Consider the following 24,887-nt stretch of genomic DNA (forward strand, 5'->3'; position numbering starts at 1 on the left):
GCAGCAAAGAACTACCCTAAATAAGGTTCCCTTCATTAAGGGAACAATTGAGCAAACAAAAGTTTAAGAATACAGTGTAGTATTACTATGTACTAAGAAAGGGAAAGGGAAGGGAAGGGAACAGATATGAAGTACCTATTATATATCAGATTTTGGGCTAAGCACCTCACAAATATTACATCATTTGATCTTCACAACAATCCTGGGAAGTAGATGGTACTATAATTATTTTTTATACCCATTTTACAATTAAAAAAAAAAAACAAAACAAAAACAAAAACACTGAGGCAAACAGAGTAACTTGCCTAGGCTCACATATCTAGTTTTTGAGGATAAATTTGAACTCGTTTTCCAGATTCCAGACCCAACTCTAAGTATTGCACCACCTCAATGTCTTTTAAACTTCCTGGCTACCTAAGAAATGACAAATATGCATAATTCAGGGAAAAAAAAGGGAATCTGTATAGTAACTAATGCAGAGCACAAGGAGACAAAATATGCAGGGAGATAATGTAAAGGAAAGAGTATTAAAAGGAGGATGAAGTCTAAGTAATTGCAACGGCTAATCTTTGTTCAGAGAGCCTGGTTCCTCTCTTCAGGTTCTTAAAACCACAAGCTTAAAGACTACTCTCACTGACCCATGTATTCCCAGTGGTTTTTACTTAACTTCTTGGTTACAAAAAGAGTTCAGGGCTGAAGTGGAGGTAAATGAGGTACACATTTGGAAATGACTACTAAAAACAAAAGGCATCAACAAAGCTTTTTTTTTTTTTTTTTTTTTAAAGGAAAATAGTTTTAGCAGAAGCTGTGAGAGGAAAAAGTCTTTGTCAGTGGCACAAATAGTTTCTTCTTTCCCTCAGTCCCACCTTCTAGCTCAGGAAAGATCCCAGAGGAATCCACCATTCAGGGTACATCTATACCCTTCTGTCCCAATTTTTTCCTGATAAAGAAAATGATCTTCAATTTTAGAATAAAGTTAAATGTGGAAAATAGGTCATAAATATAAATATATCTAATATATTTTATACATATATATAAAATATTTACATAAATATATTAAGAAAAATAGGCTTGTAAGTATAAATGTCATACACACACATATAATATGTACATAAATATGTGATTTTTACTTTAGATAACTTATAAAGAACCTGTCTAAAAAGTGTATTGGACAAATATTACTTTCCTTCTCAAATGTGACTTATGTGATAATTCAAGAAGTAGTCTCTAATTGTTCTAAGAAAGTACCCAACCCTGGTTAAAGACAAAGAGCAATAATGATTTTTTAAAAATAAATAAAACTTATTCATTTAAACAGAAATGAATATAAAATATAAAAAGTTTGTGAAATTATTTATAATGTATTGTTTAAAATGCCTTATTTCTCTCAAAAAGATCTCATTCACTTTTCAACAAGCCATACCTATTCCAAACTTAGTGTTCATTATGTGCTTTTAATTTACAGGCTTCATTGAAGTGCAAAACAAGCCAAACAGGGGACTAGACATGCCAAGGCAGGGCAGGCCAAGATGAGATGGATGGCTAAAATGAGGAAATATAAAAACTGCCTGTAGATACAATGTTCCTAAAAGGGGAAGACCCTTTGTGGACAAGGCAGAAGCCAGCTAGGACATTGGATGAATTTGGCAGCAAATGATAAAACAGTTGATGTACATTTCTTTAGTGATATTGAAAATCTTTGCAATGTCAAAATACTGTTTTTTTTTTTATTTGTATCAACATGAGTATTCTTTCATTTAATCCAAAAAATATCTAAAGAACTTCAAGTCACTCAAAAAATTGGGATATGGTTAGAGAAAGAGGATGAGGGAAAAGGAAGAGGAAAGGGGTAAAGAGAGATATGGAGGGAGGAAGAGAGAGAGAGGGATTGGGGGGGAGAATTAATCACTAATAAGCTATTCGTGGATATTTTTGAAATATCAGTTATAGTCCTTGTTTGAATAAATATGAAAAGTAATGTTAAAAATGGTACTTATTAATTACTATTTTCTTTTAGATTTTTTCCCCCTATAATAGAGACTATAACTCTATCCTGTAACTTGAAGTAAAGTAGGTGGAGAGATTGATAAATATTAATTTGAAGATGACTATTTAAAATCTCTGCTTTTGTTTTCATTCATATGGTCATTGATCCTATGAAATCCCAGGGCAACAAAGTGAGTTTTAACATACGTCTTAGTCACATGCCTTCTTCTGCAAGCCAACTCTTTACATAAAGCGATTTTCTATCTGCATTGAACTTAATAGTTGCCAAAAGCGTCTGTTGGTGCCTACTGCTCAAAGCAGACCAAGACAGGTGGCAGACTTAGTGACCGGGAACATAGAAAGTATAGTCAGTCAGGCCAAAAACATGGAGTGCATCTGCCACCCATAAGCAGTTGGGGAAAATACTGAGTACAGTTTTGGAAACTAGGAAGACTACAAGAAGATATGAAGCAGGCAACCAATATCCTCCTCAGAAATCAGAACCATCAACAGAAATTCTTTTGGTTTTAGGCAATTAAATCTTATATTCAATTTGAAAAGTATCAAAAAAAGTTTGTCTTCTTTTTATTAAGCATTTGTAATTTAACCACTTTTTGGAAAAAATAAACAAAGCTATTTTCCTATTATCTATTTGAACACAGATTCTAGTAATTCTATTAATATTTAAAAAACATACACCTAGACAACTATATTCAAACAATTTCTTTCAAAGAAAAAAAGTTACATATCAATCAGCCAATCTATATACATATAACATTACAGTATTATTATAGTCTAGCTGGACCAAAAAACAATGAATACCCCTGGTGGAAGTGGATTCAGGGCCATCTGGTGAGAGGTAGAAGAAAAATGGAAATACAAAGCTTATACTGATGGTAAAACATAATTGCCTTTTAAAATTTCATTTGCACTTTACTTCTGCTAACCAAAAATCATAACTTCCTAAGTCATGAAGAAACTGACACTTCCAATATCTGGTCTGCAAAATTTAATGGCATATTCAAATTCATAAAGTAGAAATGCTAAAAACTAAATTATTTGGTTTGAAGCTTAATTTTAGATAATTCTGTATCTATAAGTCAGAATCTTAGATTAGAGGTATGTCAAGTAATGGCAGATAGTTATTCTTGTTTATCTGTGCTACTACAAATTATCCTTGTCCTAACCTAGATCCCTCTCCACTATCGTTCCCTACATTTATAAATTCCATCACCATAATCCACACTATACTTTCGAAATAAAAGTACCTGAGAAAATGCTATATATTTGCTTTATTTTCTGAGAAGTAAAGTAAAGAAATCTTATTTTTCTTTTGCTTTCTTTACCAAAAAGAGTAGTCTTCAGAATAATGATGAGAAAAATAGTTATCTGGAATTTGAAATCCAACATAAATTAGATTATAAGAACATGTCTAATTATCTTCAATGAACTCAAGTCAGAAGACTTATATAAATTGTCAATTAAGGTACAAAATGAGGAACAAAATATAAATCCCTGAACTGTTATTAGTGATTACTTAAAAAAAAAAAAAAAAACTCGTGGAGAATGCCACACATTATAGAAAACCAAGTATACCAATTTTTAAATAAAAAAGATGGAGTTTACAAAATAAATGTTATTAATATTTTGAGTCTAATTCTTTGAAAGTTGTTAAAACACATTAATAGGATGGTTTGTAAGGATTTAGAAAGGGAATAATCACTAAAGCATTATCATGATTTCATCAGTAACACATCATGATAAACTAATCTAATTTCCTTAAAAAAAAAAAAACCCAAGGTGGCAGTTATATCAGGCTGATACCATAGACATACTATAAATATCTGAATATTGTATTTTTCAAAGTTTTATATGCTATATTTATGGACAATATGAATAAAATGTGGATTAAATAAGAGTACACTTTTAAAAAACACTTGAGACTTGTTTATATGAAAACTAAAGAGTAGTCATTAACTGATCAGTGTCATAATGGAAAAAGGTCTCCAGTAGAGTATTCTTGAGATCTATTTTTGTTCATTTGCTGTCCAATATCTTCATCTATGACTTGGATAAAGACACAGATGTCATGCTTATCAAATTTATAGATGATATAAAAGCTAAAAGGGATATCTTGTATCAGAGTAAGAATACAAAAAAAGCATGACAGTTTTGAAAATCTTATTTTAAGAATGGTTTATATCACTAAAAACCACTAAAATGAAAGTTTTTTCTAAATTATATGATTATCAAAATGGAAAAGAGAATTGACTGAAATTATCTAATGCTTGAATTCAAAATTGAACATAGTATAAAAGCATATTTTTGAAATAAAAGACTACCATGCCTGATGGGTATTAAACCAAATAATATCTTATAGTCAGTTCCATTGACTTTGGAAACATGCATTTCCTTCTTTGATCAATACTTTGACTAAATAACTGCCCACCTCTACAAAACTAGGATTAAAGACAAGCAAAGGAGCTGAGGACACTGGACCCAAATGACTTCTATGGTTCTAATAGTATAGTTAGTGTAGATAGTATAGATAGCATAGATCTAAATACTGAGCCACAATTTTTTAACCTTAGGTATAAATACATTAAGTTCTGATGACTAAATTTTGGACTATTTTATTTCATTTTCAGATTTAGTAAGTGACTAAGTTGGATTTCAACTGTCTTTCCCCCCTACAAATTACAAGCGAAAGGAAAAAGACATGCAATAGAAATTCATAATTGTGAATTAAAAATACAATAAACTTCTCTTCCTTATAACTGTCTGACAACTAAAGGCATAAGTTGAAATAAAATATACTTTTAACACGATATGTGAAAGTTATTCTACTTGGCAGCAAGTTAAAGGACAGCAAGTAGGAAGAAATATCCAGTAGCTAGGTCTTATATAAAAAGAGAGACAGAGGCAAAATTAAAAAAACAACAACTACTAAATAGTTTGCCTAGTGGAAAGAGCACTGACCTTGGAATCAAGAAGACCTTGAGTCAAATCCTGTCTTAGAAACTTACTAGCTGTGTGACTGAGAAAACCACTCAACCTTTCGTTGTCTCAGTTTCCTCATCTATAAAATTGGAGATAATAATAATAATAATAAATAATGATAACAGCTCTAGGAACTGTTGTTAAATTTAAATAAAAATGCATATATTTTGAAAACATTAAAGTGCAATATAAGGGTGAGCTACTATAATTATTATATGAATGTGCCCCAGTTGAGAATTATACTCTATAGGAATGAGGAAGCTTTTTAAATTTTCTGAGTCTCAGTTTCCTTCCATGTAAAATAGAGATATCAGTATTTGCACTACATCACAAGACTGTTAAAAGCAATTTAACTGTAAAGTATAAGTGTTGTATATTGTTACTTTTATGTATTTTCACTTTAAAAACACTCTTAACATTGAATATATACACACAAAATATATATATATATATATAAATTAAATTGTTCATCTTATCTCTCCTAAATATTTATATTCATGGCTAAATTAGTTTTTAATGTAGGTTCGAGCTTCTAATATAACTATTAGGCTTCTTAAATGCCAAGTCTTAAACCTCAATAGTAATAAAATAGTAGCAATGAACTACTAGTTCATTTTTTTACTTTACCTTTTTCCGATTTCCTGGAAGTTTCTCTTCTCCATCTTTTTGTTTTAATAACATTACTAAATTTGTTCATTTGGTTAAGTGCAGTGACAAGGTTTACTGAAGAACAGGTTGTATTCAAAGGGCAAATTTTTACTTTATTTAGAATTTTGGTTATTACCAATTATTGGGAATTCTCTTCTTATTAGGAAAATAATAATATCTAGCTGAATCAGAAATCAAGAGTAACTATTCTCCAGTTAGACACAACATTGTGCAAGTGCAAGATTTCTGTCAAAAATAAAAAATGTGAACTTTTCTCTAGAGTAGAAGGTACATCTATCTCCCCGTCGTATCATATCTGTATCTCTTTTTATACACAAACACACACACACACACACACACACCCCTATATCTATATAACTACATGCATAAGTAGATGAATAGATACCTCTAGCTTTGAGTATGTGAAATTAGAAAGTAACAAAAAGCTAAGTAAGAAAAAGAAAAGAGATGACTCACAAAATCTTACCTTATACCCATATGCTTCATACCAAGAACCCTAATCTTTCTTCTCAAACTGTTTTTAGCTCCTTAAAATAAAAGTGAAATCTTAAACATTTCAAAAGTTAAGCTTTAAAAAAAAAATCACAACAAATCAGAAAAAGAACTATCTCAGAGATATACTGGGCCAAAGGAAATATATACAATATATTCCTTGTCTCACCTTATTCTTCCATCTCCAATATGCTTTCTTATGTGTTCACTGATGAATACTTGGTTCATCTAACACAAAATTATGTTAATTAAGCTCACATATACCGTGTCCCAGAAATCTTAGTGCAATCCTATAGTTTAAAACTACACTAAGACTTTAGGACACCCTATCTATTCTAAAAGAAAAGGGAAATAATATATTCCAATAATAATCCCTTAAAGGTAATTATCAGAAAACTTAAATTAAAATGTTGTAACACAAAATACCTTGCTTTATTATGAAACAAGTCCTAAATTACAAGTTAACAAATACTATATAGGCACTTGAATAAAGCCTATGCTGGGTCATACTCATAGATATGTATCCAATTACCAACTCTTGAGCTGCTATTTTGAAACAGCACAGTAAGCAAAAGCCAACACAGTTTTTCAGACTGCCGACACTGAGCCCATTAGCCTCTAGAAGCAGGTTCAGATGATTCTATAGTTTACCAAATACTCTTGGTGTGGATTTGCATTTTTTTGCTAATTTGAAAACTGGCTTTAGCCAGCTCCAAGAGTAAATAATAAGCACCATGAAATGCTAAGGGAGGCAGGTAATTTTTAACAAAGTTTCCTATCCATATTATGTATATCTCACTCAAATATACTTTTTTCCAAAACACGTATTTTTTCCTCCTCAAAAACATACACACTCTGCCCTTAATTGTCTTATTTATAAAAAATGTAGATGACTCTATTCTTTTCCAGGAATGAAAGAAAAAAAGCAGAAGAGCAAAATGGAGTTGATCAGTTCTTTTTTTAAAAAAAGATGCAATTTTTAGAAATGAATTAAAACCCTAAATATCTTGCTGTTTTGTGACTGTTGTTCAATCATTTTGGTCATGTTCAACTCTTCATGACTCCATTTGGGGTTTTCTCTGCAAAGATATTGGAGTAGTTTATTATTTCCTTCTCCAGCTCATTCAACTGATGAGGAAGTAAAGTGAACAGGGGAAAGTGACTTGCCCAGGGAGAATAGTTAGGAACTACGTATCTGAGGCTGTATTTGAACTCAGATTCTCCTAAATTCCAGGGCCAGTGTTCTATTGACTATATTGTTATTAATAAAATATTCAAATTTTCACAGCACAGGAATTTTTCTAGACTATTAGTAGAGAGGATAGTAGACTCATTTTTACGGAATTTGAAGTCAAAATTTAAGAAAAAAATTTTAATCTGTTTTTTCTTTTAAAAATTCTACTTTTTGAAAAAAAGAAACTGCAATGAAAACAATTTCCTAACCCCTTCTTCTATGCAAAAATGGCTAATTTATTATTTTAAAATATTGAAACTATTTTTGATATCTGACTGGCTTAGGAAAGTAGAGGCTCAAGCTATCAACATTACTTCTTAGTTTCCTTAGTACAATATTCATGAGGACTAAAGGCAACCACTGATGTTAAATTGGTAGAAAATGATGAGCAATTCAGGCAAGGAAACCTTGTTCAGATGAATCCACGTGAAGTGTCCTCAATGCATATCATTGTTAAATATCCTTCTGATATGCACAAGAAAATTCCTTTTATTAACTGTTAGAAAGACCAACCTTGAACACAAAATTAACAGTAAACTACTGTGTCAAGCTCAGCCCAGAACACTTTTTAACTGGTTATAGGAGCTCAGTGAAAGGGAAAATCAAGGATAACTCTGAGGTTGTATTGTTGCATGACTGGAAGGATGGCAGTGCCCTTGATAATATTCCTTACTGCTTCAACTGACTAATATCCCTCATTGGATATCTTCAGAAATGAGTAAGTTGTTTAGAAAACAGAACAAATTGGAAGGAGCTTTGGGAAAACAAGTAAACTTATGCACTGTTTACTGAGCTGTAAATTGGTTTTTGAACTATGTCTCTTAAGTTATTAAAGTGTTGGGTTGGGTTATTCATCCTTTGTGACACAAGTAAAAAGGTCTCTACTCTAGTCCCCCAAAAAATTAAAGAATGAGGGGAGAAATCCATATATACAAAAAATATTTTTGGCAGCTCTTTTCTTATTAGTCAAAAGATGGAAAAGACATACCTACATATTGGGGTATGGTTAAATAAATTATGGTATAGAAATATAATGGAATATTATTGTGCCACAAGAAATGATGAAATGGACAGCTTCAGAGGAAATTAAGAAGAGCAATATGAATTGATGCAGAGTAAAGTAAACATAACTTCTAAAACAGTCTTTACAATGTCAACATTATAGAGAAAAACAATTTTGGAATACCTTAAAATTATGATTAATGCAATGATAAATAATAAATCTATCATGCTGAAGAAGAAGAATCACACTACTTACCTCCTGCCAGTGACATGATAAATGAATTTAAAATGCAGAATGAGATACACATTTCTGGAAAAGGCCAATGGAAAAATTTGTTTTGCTGGATTATGCAGATTTCTTCAGGGCTATTCAATTAAAGGGATAGTGGAAGGGAAAGATAATAAATGCAAAAAAAAAAAGAAAAAAGAAAACCAAAACTGACTGCAAAAAAGAGAATAAAAAAAAAAAACTAAAGAAAGTGCTTTAAAAATTCTATGGAACAAAAACATTTATAAATGCTATCATCATCTTTCACTTAATTTCTTTTGATAAGATTTCCTTAACTCATATATTAAATGGAAAAAAAAAATTCTTATAATGATGAAATGTCATTCAGTCAGAAAGGGTTCCTACTAAAGCTTAACTTTCCCCTTATTATTATTTTTTGCATCTACTTATGAAAGAGGGAAAGGGCCGTTTCTTGGCAGTTTAGGTACAACTAGTCTGGATATATGAATGATTTTGAGATGTCAATGTTTTTTAATAAATTCCCCAGCAATCAATTACCTTTTCCCTTACTACCTCTATTCTAAACTCTTTCCCTCCATCTGAGACCTTAATCTATGCAGAAACTTTTCTTCTTAATTGCCCATTATCCCACTGTATCAAATTGTCCTTTTCTCAAAACTGGATAACTCTTGGGTCAAAGTAAAAAAAAAAAAAAAAAAGGCAGAAACTGAGAAAGAAAAGGAGGGAAAGAATGAAAGATACTAAAAAAAAAAAAAATCCCACCCCTTCATGATAAAAGAATCCCAGAATTTATCAGTGAGAAGGGACCTCAGAAGTCATCTAGTCCCCAGCTTCTTAAAAAATGGTTGACAACCCTATATGAGGTATCAAAACTGAACTCGCAACCCTATATTGGACCTGAAAACTGAATGTAGAGGGGTTGTGGAATTATGATTTATTATCAATAAATGTTTGATTTGTAAACCCATTTTATATACCTACATACCTAGGATCACATAAAAAATTTCACAGGAAAAAAGGGATCACAAGTGAAAAGGGTTTAAGAAGCCCAGATCTAGTCAATCCATACTTAGTCACCTTTGTAATTTTTCCAAGAAGTGATTCTCTCATTTCCCCAAACTCGAACTTGCCTGTACTTACTAACTAGCTGGGTGTTCCATGGCAAGCCACTTAATTTCTCTGGGCCTCAGTTCCTTTATATGGTAACTTAAGAGGTTACACTTCATGTCCTTTAAGATTCCTTGCAGCCCTAAATCTCTGACTCTATAACCCTCCTCTTAAATTTCTACAGTGACAGAAACTCCGGTACCTCTAGAGGCAGCTCAGACCATTTTTTGATAAATTTATATGAATATTTTCTTTACACTGAGCCTAAATCTGCTTCACTCCAAATCCTAGAGTTCACCAAGTCACAAGGATTCATATTAATGAAATGATAGAAGCTAAGACTTTCAGCTTGACTTAAAAAAAGCTACAAAATATTTGAAACAGGAATTTGTAAACCAATATAAGCCAGTTTTTGGAGGAATATAAACATACATACATTGCTACTGCTGGTGCTGCTATTGTTTTTTAGTCCTTTTTCAGCTGTCTCTGACTCTTTGTGATCCCATCTGTAGTTTTCTTTGCAGAGATACTGAAAATGAGGCAGACAAGGTTAAGTGACTTGCCCAAGGTCACACAGCTAATAAGCATCTGAGACCAGATTTGAACTCAGGCAGATGAATCTTCCTGATACTAGGCCCAGAGCTTTATCCATTATACCACCTACCCTCCATCCATACATATACACATCCATATTATGGGAGAGGGGGGGAAAGGGGAATGGTTTTCTTCAATAAGATCTTAATATCTTAACAAATGGTAAAGACCTTATTGCAAAAATCAAATCTCACACATCGCCTAAAATACACACATACATATCTCTGCTAAATACTACAATTCTATACTCAAATAGGCTAATATAATAAAAATAGATATTGACCATTCATCTTTCCCTCAAAAAACACCCCCAAGATATAGTATCAAACTACTAAAATTATAACATTTTCTAACACAGAACACTGTGCTAATCACCAGGAGATTTATAGACAAGTTATCCTTGCTCTTGTTAAGTTTATAGTTAATAGAGAAAAGTGAATAAGGGGCCAAAAACTTGTCCTATCTAAACTTTAGATGTGTTCTATTAAGTAGCACAGTTCTCTACTCAACAAGTATTTAAGTAATGATCCATAAGGGAGAGATATAAACAAGCAGCTATAATACAAAATAATATATAGTGCAATAATAGATGCAAAATGATGTGTTTGGGTCAAAGGGGAACCTTGAAAGTTACTTTAGGGGTACAGGGAAACCGTCATGGAAGAGGTAGTTTCTGAATGGGTCTTTAAATAGACATGTTTTAAAAGCCTACTTGCATAATTTGATAGTGCCCTGGATTTCTTGGGGGCACAAATGTTTTTCAGGCAAATATGTTGCTAAGGTCCCCATTAGAAATAAAAGTCTGACAAAAACAAACAAACAAAAAGCAGGCTGCTATATAATGTGTGTGTGTTATTTATATCTTTATTGGTGAAAATAGATAATGCAAAATTTCTTTTTAACTAGCAACATTGTACTTGGTAATACTGCCCATTGAGGAGGTAATAGTAAATGAAACTCTACTCTTTCACATAAGCCATTTAATTCTTGGACTTTGGGTTGAAACTGTGTTCTAGTGATACAGTAATAATATATATACATATTGATAACAAGAGGCAGGTTAACAGGAGGAAAACAGAAAGAAACTCTACAAAGTCTTGAAATATTTCAGTACTAAAAATAGTATGAAGAACCAAGACTGAGAAGCAAAAGTCAAAGACAGACCATGAAAGAGAACAATAATTAAAGCTTGTTGTAATAAGAGATGTTGGGAAACCTATCAGAAAAAGAAACAAAACCACAAATGAGCAACAGCTCCTCAGTGAATAAAGTGCTATCAACTAGCAAATTTTAAGTATGTGGTGAAATTTGGGTCACCCACTATAACAAGTGAACCCATACAATCATCTGAACCTTCCTTAAACAAGTAAAAATGTATTCTCTATTACCTTAATCAAAGGGGCATTGAAAAGTAGAGGTAATAAAGGACTATTCCTTTAGTAGAATTTTGTTTCTTTATATATCATGCCTGGGATATATTAGGTACTTAAATGTTTATTTGACCAACTGAGTGAGTGACTCTTCAAACTTTGTAACTTTAAGAAGTTTAGAAATGAAAATCCACATTGTCCATCAGGGTCCACTAAATATGTCCAGATTTAATAAGAGTTCACTTATTACATTATTATAATACAATCTAACAATAGTCAACATCACGTACCTTTAGATCTATCTATTGGTAATTATTTTAAGTATATGTCTAGACTTTAATACACTATTGTGTCAAACAAATAGCGAATTTCAGAAAGGGATAGTTAACAGAATCCTAATTTGCTAAAAGAAAGAAAAGGAAAACAAACAAAAAACCTTAAACTCTATGAACACATGGTGTTTGTTCACAGAGTATCAGTGGTGGGATATGGACAGTAAAAGTTAATCTCCTAATTAAAAACAAAAGTCTTAATGGCCACCAAAAATATAAAAAAGTAAACAACAATCTCAACAATCTTTCCATTTTACAATAAATTCTGTAATTATCATAAATAAGATGTCTATGTAGCAACAAGGAAATATTTTAAGACAAAATATCGCTGAAGATGGAAGAAATGAGTCTAAAGATAGTTAAGATTAGAACTACATAGAAAAGTACCAAGAAATTTCAGAAATCCAAATGGGCCTTTATCACTCCAGTACATATGGGAGTTTTGGTTTTGTATCCCCAGAACCTAGAAAAATGCCCTACACGTGAACAGAACATCTTCCCTTCATCATTCTTCATACAGTAAGTATAACTTGAACTCCGAAATCTTTGCAAGATAAAATTTAAATATGCTTACTAAATCAAGATTTACTCACAAAATTGCCATACTGGCCTTTATATGAGTTTCCAACTAAGCACAAACCTTGATAATTTTGTAATGAATTGAAACAAGGAGATGATTTTTTCTAGTAACTGGCAATCATCATGAGATCTGTCTACTAAAATACAGAGGGACTGTGAATAGTATCAGTACAGGGAAGATGCACACAGATCAAATCACAAAATACTTGGTATATTAAAAAAATTCAAGAGAATAATTTCACATATTTATTTGCTACCATGAATATAAATTTAGATTTATTATCCTCCTCTAAAAATTAAGTTAACATTTTACATTAGACAATGAATTAACTTGGTTTAAGACCAGGCTGTCTATTATAGAAAAATCAGTATGAGCAAACATAAAATATTTTCTAAAATGAAGTAAAAATGTTCTTAAGATCAGATAGTATTTCAGAATAAAAGTCCACCAGAAAGATAAAAAAATGAGACAGAAGATAAAGTAAATGTCTAAATACAGTTATTTTCCTTTAAAAAATCTGATTTAAATCCATGACAAAAACATTAACTTAGCCTTTATTGACTCTTCACCATGAAAATCATGCAACTGGCCATTCAAAGTTGTTAACAGTCTGTCCTCATTTTCCCAATCCAATTTTATACACTAAGGATCTGTTGCTTTTACATCCCATTATCTTATTGCAGGAACACCCAAAAGATTTGCTATCAAGTCTAAACATTTGCTCTACACCAACTTCCCCATCAGCAATGCTGCTTTCCTTTCTATCTGTCAATCTAAATCCTATCACCTTTCTTAGTGTCTCCCAGAATAAAAGATTCCTCCACAATTTCAGCCTTGATTTAACTTCTTTGGTGACACATTCCTTTCTTTCACTTTCTCCTTAACTCTCTTCAATCTGACTTGAAACCTCACCATTCAATGGACATTACTCTCTTAACTGTCACATTTAATGACCTTTTCTCAGTCCTCATCCTTCTTGACATCTCTGTAGCCATGAACACTTCTCAACCTGCTCTCTTTGATGTCTTCTTTATAGGGTTTTGACATTGCTCTCCTACCTATCCAATCACCCCCTCAGTTTCCTTTTCTGACTCTTCAGCCAGAGTCCACTAACCATTGGTTTGCCACTCACTTCTGTCATAGACCTTAATCTCTTCTTATCAGCTCCATAAGAATTCAATGTTTATCTCTATGATGATGATTCTCAAATCTACTTATCCAGACTTAACCACTTTGTGCTGACCTCCAGATATATATCTCTAATTTCCTATTTGATACCTGAACATGGATGTCCTACAATCAACTTAAACTCAGTGTATCCAAAATTGAACTCATTATCATTTCCCTTAAATCTTCCCTGATTCTAAATTTTTCTATTACTGTTGAGGACACCATCTTCCAGTTCTCATCCTTGACTCTCAATTAGTCCCTACCATATTCATTATGTTGTCAAGTCCTATCATTTCTATTCTCTCATACATCTACTACATCTCTCATATATACCCCTTCTTCCCATTGCAACTGCAATATGTCATTGTTGGACTACTTCAATAACCAGCTGATAGATCTGCCTGCCTCAAGTCTCTCTACCCATACTAGTCCATCCTTCACTCAGGTGTCAAAATGAACTTCCTAAAGGGTAGACCTGATCATATCACTTTTCTATTCTGTAAACTCCAATGGCTCTCTATCATATCCAAGACCAAACATAAAATCCTCTATCATTAACAGCCTTTCAAAGCCTGACTCCTCTCACCTTTCTAGTCTACTTATACCCTATTACCCCTCTCCCACATATTCTGCAATCCAGTGACACTGTCTTCTTTGAAGAAAAAAGAACCTGACACTCAGAAGGCAGTTAGGGTCATTGACTATATTGCAACTGTACTGTTTCCTGTATGGATATTGTTTTTTCTGATCACCAATGAAAATGTCCAAAAGAAAAGAACAATGTCTTACATATCTTTTGCAATCTATGCAGTACAAAGCACAGTGGTACAACATACAGAAAGAACTTACATAAGAAAAAAATCAAAAAAGGGGGAAGAAAAGACATCAATTGGGAAAAGCCTTGCATTGGAATATTTGCAATGGAATTGTACAATTGCAATGGAGTATTACATAAGGAATATGAAAATCTGAGAAGCATGGGAAAGATCTGTGAACTGGTACAGAGAAAACCAAGCAGAACAGGAAAACAACATAAAGATTATACAATGTAAATGAAAAGAATAAAACAAAAAAAAAACCAAAAATAAATGAATTATAGCTAAGTTGGATCTCAAAGAAGAGATAAAAAAATGGAAAATTATATATGCTGTTAGATTTCAATTGATTGTTGGTTTTGTGAACTGCTTATTTTCTCCTCTTTTTTTACTCTTTATTACAACAAATAACACCAATATGGGGAGGAAAAAAAAATAAAGAAATGAAGGTTAAGCAAAAACAAGAGATACCAATTAAAATTTGTTTAATTTAAAAATACATTTTTAATAGGAAAGGAGAAATTTCAGGACCCAAGAAAAAAATATTAGAAAGACATCTTTTCACTCTTTGTTCATCATAAAAACAAACCAATTGGGAGTCCTACTTCTCCCCACAACCACCAAAAACAGAGGTTGATTGGTTGTTTCTCTGATCTTTAATCTTTACCTATCTAGTAGTTCTTTCCCTATTACATTCAAACATGCCCAAGCTTTCCTGATCTTGGTTAGACCTTCTTAAGGTCCTAGAATCCAGTCCCATTATATCTTCCTTCCCTTTCTCAGGAAAACTCCTGGCCAGGGGAGGAAGGGAAATGGGGAAGATCACTGTCTTGATTTTCTTTCCTCTCACTCAATTCTTTTCAATCTGTCTTCCAACTTTATCAATTTAAATCACTCTCTCCAAAGAAACCAGTGATTTTTTAATTCCCAAATTCCCTAATGGTCTTTTCTCCCTCACTGGAGTGGTCAAAACATTTAAAAAATGCAAAGGTGAAATTTTTACTACTGAATTTTATAATTTTTGCTATTGCTCTTAAAAGCTAACTCTAGGAAAAATAAATTACTGTTTAATTGGAAAAGGGTTAAATCATACACATCTTACGGAGTACCTAATATTCTTTATATGATTTGCATTGTAAAGTGATGGATTCTCTGCCGATGATCTAGTGGAAATATTTTCTGTCCACTGTTGACTTTGAAGGCCTTCCCTCCACTTTGAGATACTGGATTTCTATTATGCATATGGAATGTCCTATTTTGATCTATTGCAGGTACAATCATGCACTGATTCTGAAATAAAAGTCATAGAAAATTTGAACTGTTTGGTGGTATAGTAAGTAAATAAAATCTATCACTTATTTAACCATAGTTTTATGGGAAAGTTTTTTTTTTTTTAAACTCTCCCTGATCCTCTATTTTATTATATACAAGATAAAGGGGTTGGACTACATAACTTCTAAAGTCTCTTCCAACTTTCAACACTTTTAGGAATCTCCATAAATCTGTATCAAGATTCTGAGAAGCTTGAGGGTAAGAACTGTCTTTTGACTCTTTTTGTATCCTTAAAGCCTCAGTGCCTGGCACATAATGGTGTTCAATCATTTCAGTTCTATCTGACTCTTTGTGACACCATTTGGAATTTCCTTGGCAAAGACAATGGAGTAATTAGACATTTACAGATGAGGAAACTGGAATAAGTGACTTGCCCAGGATGACACAGTTAAGTGAGGCCAGATTTGAACTCAGAAAAATGAGTCTTTCTTACTCTAGGCCCAACACTATTCCCTGCACCACCTAGCTACCCACCTGGCACATAGTAGGTGCTCAATAAATTTTTATTGCCTGACTCATCTATACCACTCAAAAAGGCAGGATCACTTGATAATTTTCACTATAAATGGCAGAATTTCTAAAAAGTTAGATAAGAAAGATGCCCAGAAACAAAACCTTCTCAGGAAAGACCTAAGATTACTTTCCTTATAAAAACTGAAAACAAATTTGTTAGCCTTTTAGTAGAGTTTGAACGTTTTCTGTCAGGGAAAAAAAAAATCAAATTTAAAATCTAAATTTGAGGTAAAACAAATAAAAGTAGCTATATATTGCTCTATGTATTATGATCTAATCTAGCGACATTTACTTGACACATATCTTTTCTATCTTCCCCACCTGACACAGAATCTAGTAGGGAAATTTGGAAGAAACCAAAAAAGTTATCTAACACCTACCAACTCAACAATATCAGTAATATGTATGAAAACCTCTGGACAAGAAAATCCCTACTACCACAAGGCAAATCAATGACTTTTTAGAAAGCTCTACTGATTGACTCCATGCTCAGTTTTAGAGTCTTTGCACTTAAGTCTCTGTGGCAATATAAAAATGTTTTTTTACCTAACTACTATCTCCACCAATTCTTTATCTTTGCATCCTCTAATTGTCAGTCACCTACCAGGTTCAGGCTTGCAGGGCTAAAGACAGCTCTAATCTTTGTTCATTCTTTGCCCTTTGGAAAATCCATCCCTTTGTCCCCTCAATGGAAATGACTACAAAATCCATTCTCAGAACCCTCTGTTTTTATAACTTCAGGTATCATCGTGATATTTCCACTAAAATGTTACCTGAAATGCAGTAAATTCGTGTCTAAAAAGGAATTGTTCATCTCCAAACTATTTTGAACCCTCCATTATTATCTCGTCTGATCTGCCTTTACTTCTCCCTCTCCCTCTCCCTCTCTCTCTCTCTGGCAATTGGGGTTAAGTGACTTGCCCAAGGTCACATAGCTAGGAAATACTAAGTCTGAGGTCTGAGGTCAGATTTGAACTCAGGTCCTCCTAACTTCAGGGCTGATGCTCTAACTACTGCAACACTTAAATGCCCTGACAATATCTCTTAAAAGCACTTACTATGTGCTAGATACTGGAGATGTAAACAGTACCGCCTCTGCCATCTTCTTAGTCAGTATGGCAAAGCTAGAACTTCTAGTGGAAATAGGTTCTTCAGTAAAACTCTCATAAAGCTACAAAAGAAATATTAAAGAAAAAAAAGCCACAAGATAATAAAAGTCTACTCATCTTCTTCTTCTCCCTATCTCAGGAGGGTAAAATGTAGGGCCAAGATAGATAGCTAGAATTTTAAAATGTTTTTTTTTTTAATGAAATTTAAAAAGGTCTACTTGGAGAATATAATAGGAAAACTGAAGAAAATGTATAGATGCTATCGGTGACAATCTTACTTACAATGGAAATTTAAAAATTAGATAATGGAAAAGTCAAAAAACAAGCTTAAAAATGATTTCTGAAAGAAACTGAAAATGTGTACCTATTACTTATAGACCTAGAAAGTAATAATAGTAATAACTTTATTATTATACAGCTTTAAAGTCTTCAAAACTTTTGTATACACATACATACATATCTAAGTATGTGTGAATGTATATTTTATTTCAACCTTTCAATGACCCAATGAAAGATCGTTCAAATATTACTATTTTCATTGTCAAGAAGAAGAAGCTGAGATTCAGAAGGATCAAAGAACTTTCTTCCATAGTTAATGTGTCAAAAGTGGAATGTGAACATAGGTTTCACTCAGCTCCATGTCAAGTGTTCTCTCCCACCATTCTTTACACCATCATTGACTTTCCAAATGAAAATATAGTAATCTCAGGATCAGGGACATCCCTGAAAATTAAGAAAAACCAAAGAAGCTAAACACTGTGTTTATCTCCAAACTAATTTTATGCTTTGGAGGCATTTCTTCCGATATTTTGAACCCTCCATTTATTACCTTGTCTATCCATCAGTCCCTAAATGCCCAGAATCCACTCAGGCTGCTTGCCTGTTCACCACAAGGCTTAAATAAGGTGAGGATCACCTATCCTGCCCCCTGAACCCCAAGGTCCTCCAGGCCCTACCATCTACCCTTCCTCTACAGAGGCCTTATGATTAAATGCCAAATGAATCTGTTCACTTAGATGTTTTGATATTTGTTAAAAGTACAGGTACACAATTTTGAATGGGAAGAACTTTCCATTTATTTACAAAACTTAAGATCTAGACCTATTCTTTAACTGAAAGCATTATTTGTTTAATAACTTTCATAAAATACAATGCATGAAAAAACCCATAGTTTCAAGACAATATTATTAAGGAAGATTGTTTTTCTCAGTGCTTGGGAACCAAATCTGCATGAATCAAAACATTGCAGTGTATAGTTTATTCTAACATTCTGATATTTACAATTTAAGTAGATTAAACATTAACTAGCATAATCACCCTTTAAAAAGCAAAGACAAGTATTCTATTCTGCAACTTCTAAAACAAAGGATACCCAAGTCAAATATAACCTAGCAAAAATTTTAAAAAATAAATCACAATTAATCAACAAACTTCTTCTAAATACCTAAGTACCTTCTAAATACCTGGGGGAGAGAATGGAGAGGAAATAGGGGATATGGAGAAGTATGGAGAGGTGTGAATTAAAGAGGAGAAAAGAACAAAAATAAGAAGGATTACATTTAGAGAAAAATAACTAATGAATTAAAATCCCAGGCAGGTGGCAATATAGTAATTACTTAACCCCTAAGCCTCTTAATTTCCTCAACATATAATACGCATTATTATACTTTATCATTAATATCATAAGAGTTATTGTTAAGGAAGACATCTTACACAAACCTCAAGATGATATTTAAACCTGAGAAACTTTTAATTTATTGAGCAAAGAACTTGCAAACATAAACCAAGGAAGCTACAACTGAAATCAATCAATTAATTAACACTTAAGCGCCTACTATGTGCCATGCTCTGTATAAAAGCCCTTTACCCACTTAGGGGACAAGAAGTTCAGTTACATGAGACAAAACAGAAGGTGCACCTTCTTACTGACCGAAGTTACTTAATTTCTTATTTCAGTAACTACAGATAGAGAAGGAACTTACTTGATGGACAGGCACTTTCTGGGGGGTGTTCTGGGGTGACTGGTGAAGCTGTGCCCAAGGCTGGTGATGTGGATGTGGAGGTGGTGAAGACTGGTGGTGCATCCCTGGATGGGGCTGCATTGGAGGACAGGTTGGCAACTGTTGAAAAGATGGGGGCTGACCAGGGTGCTGTTGGCCAGGTATCAAACGATCTTGTATTGCTTGTGGATCTGCAAGGCCAACACCAGGACAACCATTTGGTCTCATGTGCCCGCTAATTTCCCGTGGTGTTGAGGACATGCCCATAAATGGACGAGACTGTTGCATGTTTCTGGGGCCCATATTCCTCTGTCCAATTCCCATGGTGCCAGGGGGCTGGTGTGATGGCTGAGGGTGGGGAATATTTGGATAATTGCCAACTTCCATGGGTATTCCAGCACTACCGGGTCTAACTTGTGGAGGAGGGGTACCTGCCGGATTACTCATTGCTTTCATGGGTGACATGGGAGGTGGAGAGGCATAAGTTCCCTGAGGCTGTGAAGGATGCATAGTTTGTGTGTTCATTTGGTTAAGTGAGCCACTGGGGTGAATGGGCTGCTGGTGCATTAGTCCTTGACCACTGTTTGATGGAAATCCTACAGCATTTGGGTATCTTGGTACAGACGGATTCATTGGAGTGTTATTTGTAAGGCCTAAATTTTGATTCATCCCTGTATTGTTAACTAATCCCTGATTTAGGTTACTGTAAGGATATCGAGAATACTGCCCTGAGTTGTTTATAGTAGGAGAGGGTACTGTCTGGCTCCGAGAACTAAAATTAAGGGTTTGTGGCCTAACAGCCCCTTGTTGAGGAGGATTAGGGGAGAATCTGGGACTGTGAGCGACTGATTCTCCATGGAGAGCAGTGGGGGGATGGTGATGAAACTGTTGGACTGAGTGACGTAAAGAAGGTGCCATGCTGGGATTCTGTTGGGGCACATGAGACAAGTGGCCAGGTCCTGAGGAGGCAATAAAAGGATTTCCCTGATTAAGGCCTTCTTGACCTTGAGAAAACTGGTTCATCCTCTGTTGTGGTTGACCATGCTGCTGCATTGAAAAATCACCACGAGCCATATAGTTCCCCATCTGTTGCATGTGTGGAGGATGGCCCTGTCCAGGGGCTCCAGATGGAGTCTGCGGTGGCTGGGGTGGTTGCTGCTGTTGCTGGTAAGGGGCTCTTATCTGGTCTGGCACCTGAACAGCCCGTGGTCCCCACATAGAGCCACTGTCCACAAAAGGCTGTCCATGCCTTTCATTCTGCATGCCAGGATAAACTCCCATCTGACCACCACTACTGCCACCATGAGGAACCTGAGGAACTGGAGGGTTGTGATACTGTGAATGAGGAGAGGCTATACCATTCCCAGGGGTATTACTCATCATTCTGTTAGGCTGATCCATCAGATGCATCTTTTGCTGTTCATACTGATTATAGTGATCAAAGTGGGTCAACTTTGCTTGATTTTGATTGGTAGGAGGATGATGAAGAGAGGACTGCAAAGAGGCAAAACCTTGGTCTATAGGCATTTGCTGACCCATAGGATTGACTGGATTTTCAGGATAACCACATTCTCCAAGGCCTTCCAGCCCTTCACTGAAAATATTTCCATCCTCTCCAAAAAGACTCATCATTCCTGGATCTGCCATCTTCCTCCAACACACAGCTCCTCAGAGCTACACTTGGAGAGAGCTAGTCTGTGTTTCACCACTTCACTGAGGTGTTTGTCACCAAAGCCTTTAATCCTTAACTAATCTTCTTCATGTCATTCCATATTTCCTTAATTCTCTTGAACCATGCAGTGTCAAGCAAAGTCTGATTATAAGTCCTGGAAAAAAAAATAGAAGAGAGAGACAAAATAGACACAGAATTAGAAATAAATGCTGAAAACTGTCAAGACTTTACACATTTGAATTTGATTTATATCAAACAACACTAATTTATCCCACTGACTGAACTGTAGTTTATAAATCTGGTTCACTTTAAGAGAAACTCATTAGTTTCCATCAGAAGCAAAACACTAACCTTAACCTTAAATTAATCCATTCACTACACTTCCTAGTGTTCCATTCTTGGATGGAACAGAACAAAAGAACATACAACATGCAGCAGCAGCAGCAGCAGCTGCCACAGCAGGCAGGCAGATGTATGAATCTAGCCAAGCAGCCCATCTGCTGAACTAAAACCCTGAAAATGCTCTAGTTACCAACAGCATGTCCTTAACCTTATTCCCCTGAGCAGTGTAATCAGATGAGCAAGCATCATCATCTAGGGCTGTGATAAGCTAAAGTTAGTTAAATTCATGAAAATATCCTTCAAACACCAGAAGGAATCATTATATCCAAAATTAGAGCACTACAACCAACCTAAAAATGTATAGGTAATATAGTATTTCACAGGCATCCCCTTGTCAGACTCTGAAATAGAAATGAAAAACAAACTCACTAGACAGTAAAATACATTCATAATTGTATTACAGTTAACAATATGAATGTACAAGCTTCAGAATAAGACTTAAAAGGGTAATTTTCATTTGTCAAGAAAACAAATTTCTAAATACCATGCTCAGACTAATAAATATGGCTCGATGCCCACAAAATAGATCTGTGCCAAAATTCTGTATATTGATGACAAAGGAAGTTCAATCACTGCATGCATTATTTACCCAAAGACACAGTGGTTACTAATGACGTAACAGGATCACACTGATGACTAGATATCCCCCACCTGCTCCCCCCTAAAAAAAACCCTCAACAAGAACAAAAAACCAACAACAACCCTACCTTTAGACTTTATACAAAATTATTCTCATTAATAACAACTAAAACTTTCATAGTAAAGTTAAGCAAAATAATTTCCATGGAACAAAATCTAAACTATTTCATATAGTCAGCACCACCTTGTTTGTAGCACATAGTTAGCACGCAGTCTTCAATAGTTAATATTTTATTCAAATAGTTTCAAAGAAACATTTGGCTTCCAGTCATACTTTCTGCATGGTGTCAATAACTCCTTATCATGTTTTAAATAGCTCTTTAAAATTCACAAAGTTCTTTTCTTAAAATAAGTAGTAAGACTTTTACCTTACAGAGGTAAATTTTTTACAGAAAAGAGAAGTTGAGTAATTTCATCTAGTTACACGGTTACTGTCAAAATAAAAAAATCAATCAGATATTCTAATACTAACACTAATATTCTTTCCCCTATACCATGGTTCCTCAAGTAAGAGGATCTGTAAAATGGCCTAAAGTTAGTATTTTTCCTTGAGTTTCCTTTCATTAATAGAATCTATAAGTAGGTTCTAATTAACTTTTGAAAAATGACTGAAATCTTAAGCATCTTTCAAATTTATACTTTTTCTCCTTTAAAAGCACATAAAAATTTTGTATAATACCAATTCTTTTTAAAAAACAATTAATTCCCAAGGAATTTAGACTAGTCTAAATTATGTATGGTAATTATCATATGGTTAAATGACCAGTGGTCCACAACAAGCAACTCTTATGGGAATATATTAGACCAAAACTTGTGATCTTATTTTGCCCTATTCTAACATTCCTAACAAGATTGTTTATTCTATATAAAATGTAAACATCCCAATTCAATGCCAAAACTACAGACATAATTTAAAAGGGTCCTGAGGTCTGTAGTTTTCAGATGACGGCTGTCAACTAAAGCCAGTTTTCTCCTCATTAAGCTACTACTATTCCTTTTCTGATCTAGGTTTGCTTGTTGTTTTTTTTCCCCACATAAACAAGTCAAAAAGGTGAAAATAAAGTGGCCAGTTAAACAAATTTACTGGTAAACATGCTACATGTGTAAGTGTATTATGTAGTATTTGAAACAAAGTAAAACAAACCAACAACACAAAAAGTAAGAAAAAAATTTTTATAAAATGAATTTATCTAAAAAGCTCAGTTAAATTAATTTATCAAAGATTAGCTTTCCCTTTCAGGCATATAAATCCTGGATTGGAAATATTAGAAATGAGAACTGATAATGACTTAAAAACCATGATAAAACTTAAAAATAATGAAGAATAATTACTCATCAGAAAATGCACTGATCTAACTTAAGGAAATATAAAGCTATTTATATGCCTTTAAAAACCAAAGCTCTTCAAATACTAGTCCTTGAAATTGTTGGCTACCTAAAGGTAGGGGACTAGTTCAGAAAACAAAAGGAAAAATTATCTTCATGTAAAATTACTTATTTTAACTTACATTTTTAAGAGAACACTATCTTACTAAAAAAAAAAAAAAAAGGGATAGCCAAGAAATAACTTTTGCCTTATAAGCAAAAAGTAACAAATAATAATTATTATTATGAAAGGGACGCATATATATATATATATATTTTTAAAATTAGTTATGATAACTTTTTGTAGTGGCAAAAAACTAGAAACAAAGTCGATAACCATTGTGGATATATATTGTAGGATGACCGAACAAATTATGGACAGGAAATGTGATGGAATATTACTATACAATAAGAAATGACAAATGGCCCAGTTTCAGAGAAACCTGACAAGATTCATATGAACGGATGCAGTTAGGAAAACAATTTATATAACAACAATGTAAAAACAAACTTTTTTTTTAGGGGGGGGGGGGGGGAGGAGGTAAAAAATTGGAACAAGAGGTTTGGCAATTGTTAATGCTGTAAAGTTACTCATGTATATATCCTGTAAATAAAAGGCTATTAAATTAAAAAAATAAAATAAAAAAAAAATAAAAACTTTTAAAGACTTAAGAATTCTAACCAAAGTAATGATCATCAATGATTCTTGAGGACCAATCACGAAGCATACTATTTACCTCTTAAAAGAAAGATGATGTATTCAAGATGCAGAATAAGGAGTACACTTTTGAATCAAATCAACATGGAATATTGGTACATTTGATTATACATATTTGTTTCAAACATTTTGTTTATTTTTTTCTTTGTCCATGGATGAGTAAGAGAATGGGATGAGGAGGGGATACAGGACAGGTAACTCCTCACTTAAAATGAAAAGAGAACAAGACCAGAAAGAATCATTGACAAGCAGACAGCTTTGAAAATCATACTAGATTTATTGTTTGCTTAAAACAAGCTCTATTTTAAAAAGACAAAGTTTCATATATAAATTAATTCTAGAATACATAGGCTGCTTGTTTTATTTAGTGGTTATCCAATTCAGAATTTTTTAAAAAATCTTATTAAACACAAAGGATCCCTCGCCCCCCAAAAAATTACATAAGGTGTAAGGAAGCCCTGCCAGCATCTTAGAATAAATACATTCCTAGATTACAGAATTACTGAAGAGAAAATAAAAAGTAAAGATAAAAATGC

The 24,887-nt window shown here is 33.5% G+C and overlaps 1 protein-coding gene across 6 annotated transcripts in view; it reads right to left on the reverse strand.

Moving 5' to 3' along the window:
- CHD7 (chromodomain helicase DNA binding protein 7) overlaps positions 1-24,887 on the reverse strand; it is a 227,968-nt gene that overhangs the window by 127,302 nt on the left and 75,779 nt on the right. For 4 of the 6 annotated variants that reach the window (XM_031946368.1, XM_031946367.1, XM_031946364.1 and 1 more), the window contains one exon: positions 19,538-21,381. In XM_031946368.1, coding sequence (XP_031802228.1) covers positions 19,538-21,202 — 1,665 coding nt within the window. In that variant the 5' untranslated portion in view covers positions 21,203-21,381. Of the gene's footprint in view, positions 1-10,176; positions 10,268-19,537; positions 21,382-24,887 lie in introns of those variants that run through there. The other 2 variants (XM_031946366.1, XM_031946369.1) reach the window with 2 other exon arrangements.

This window comes from Sarcophilus harrisii, chromosome 1 (genome assembly GCF_902635505.1).
Source record: "Sarcophilus harrisii chromosome 1, mSarHar1.11, whole genome shotgun sequence".
Lineage (NCBI taxonomy): Eukaryota > Metazoa > Chordata > Mammalia > Dasyuromorphia > Dasyuridae > Sarcophilus > Sarcophilus harrisii.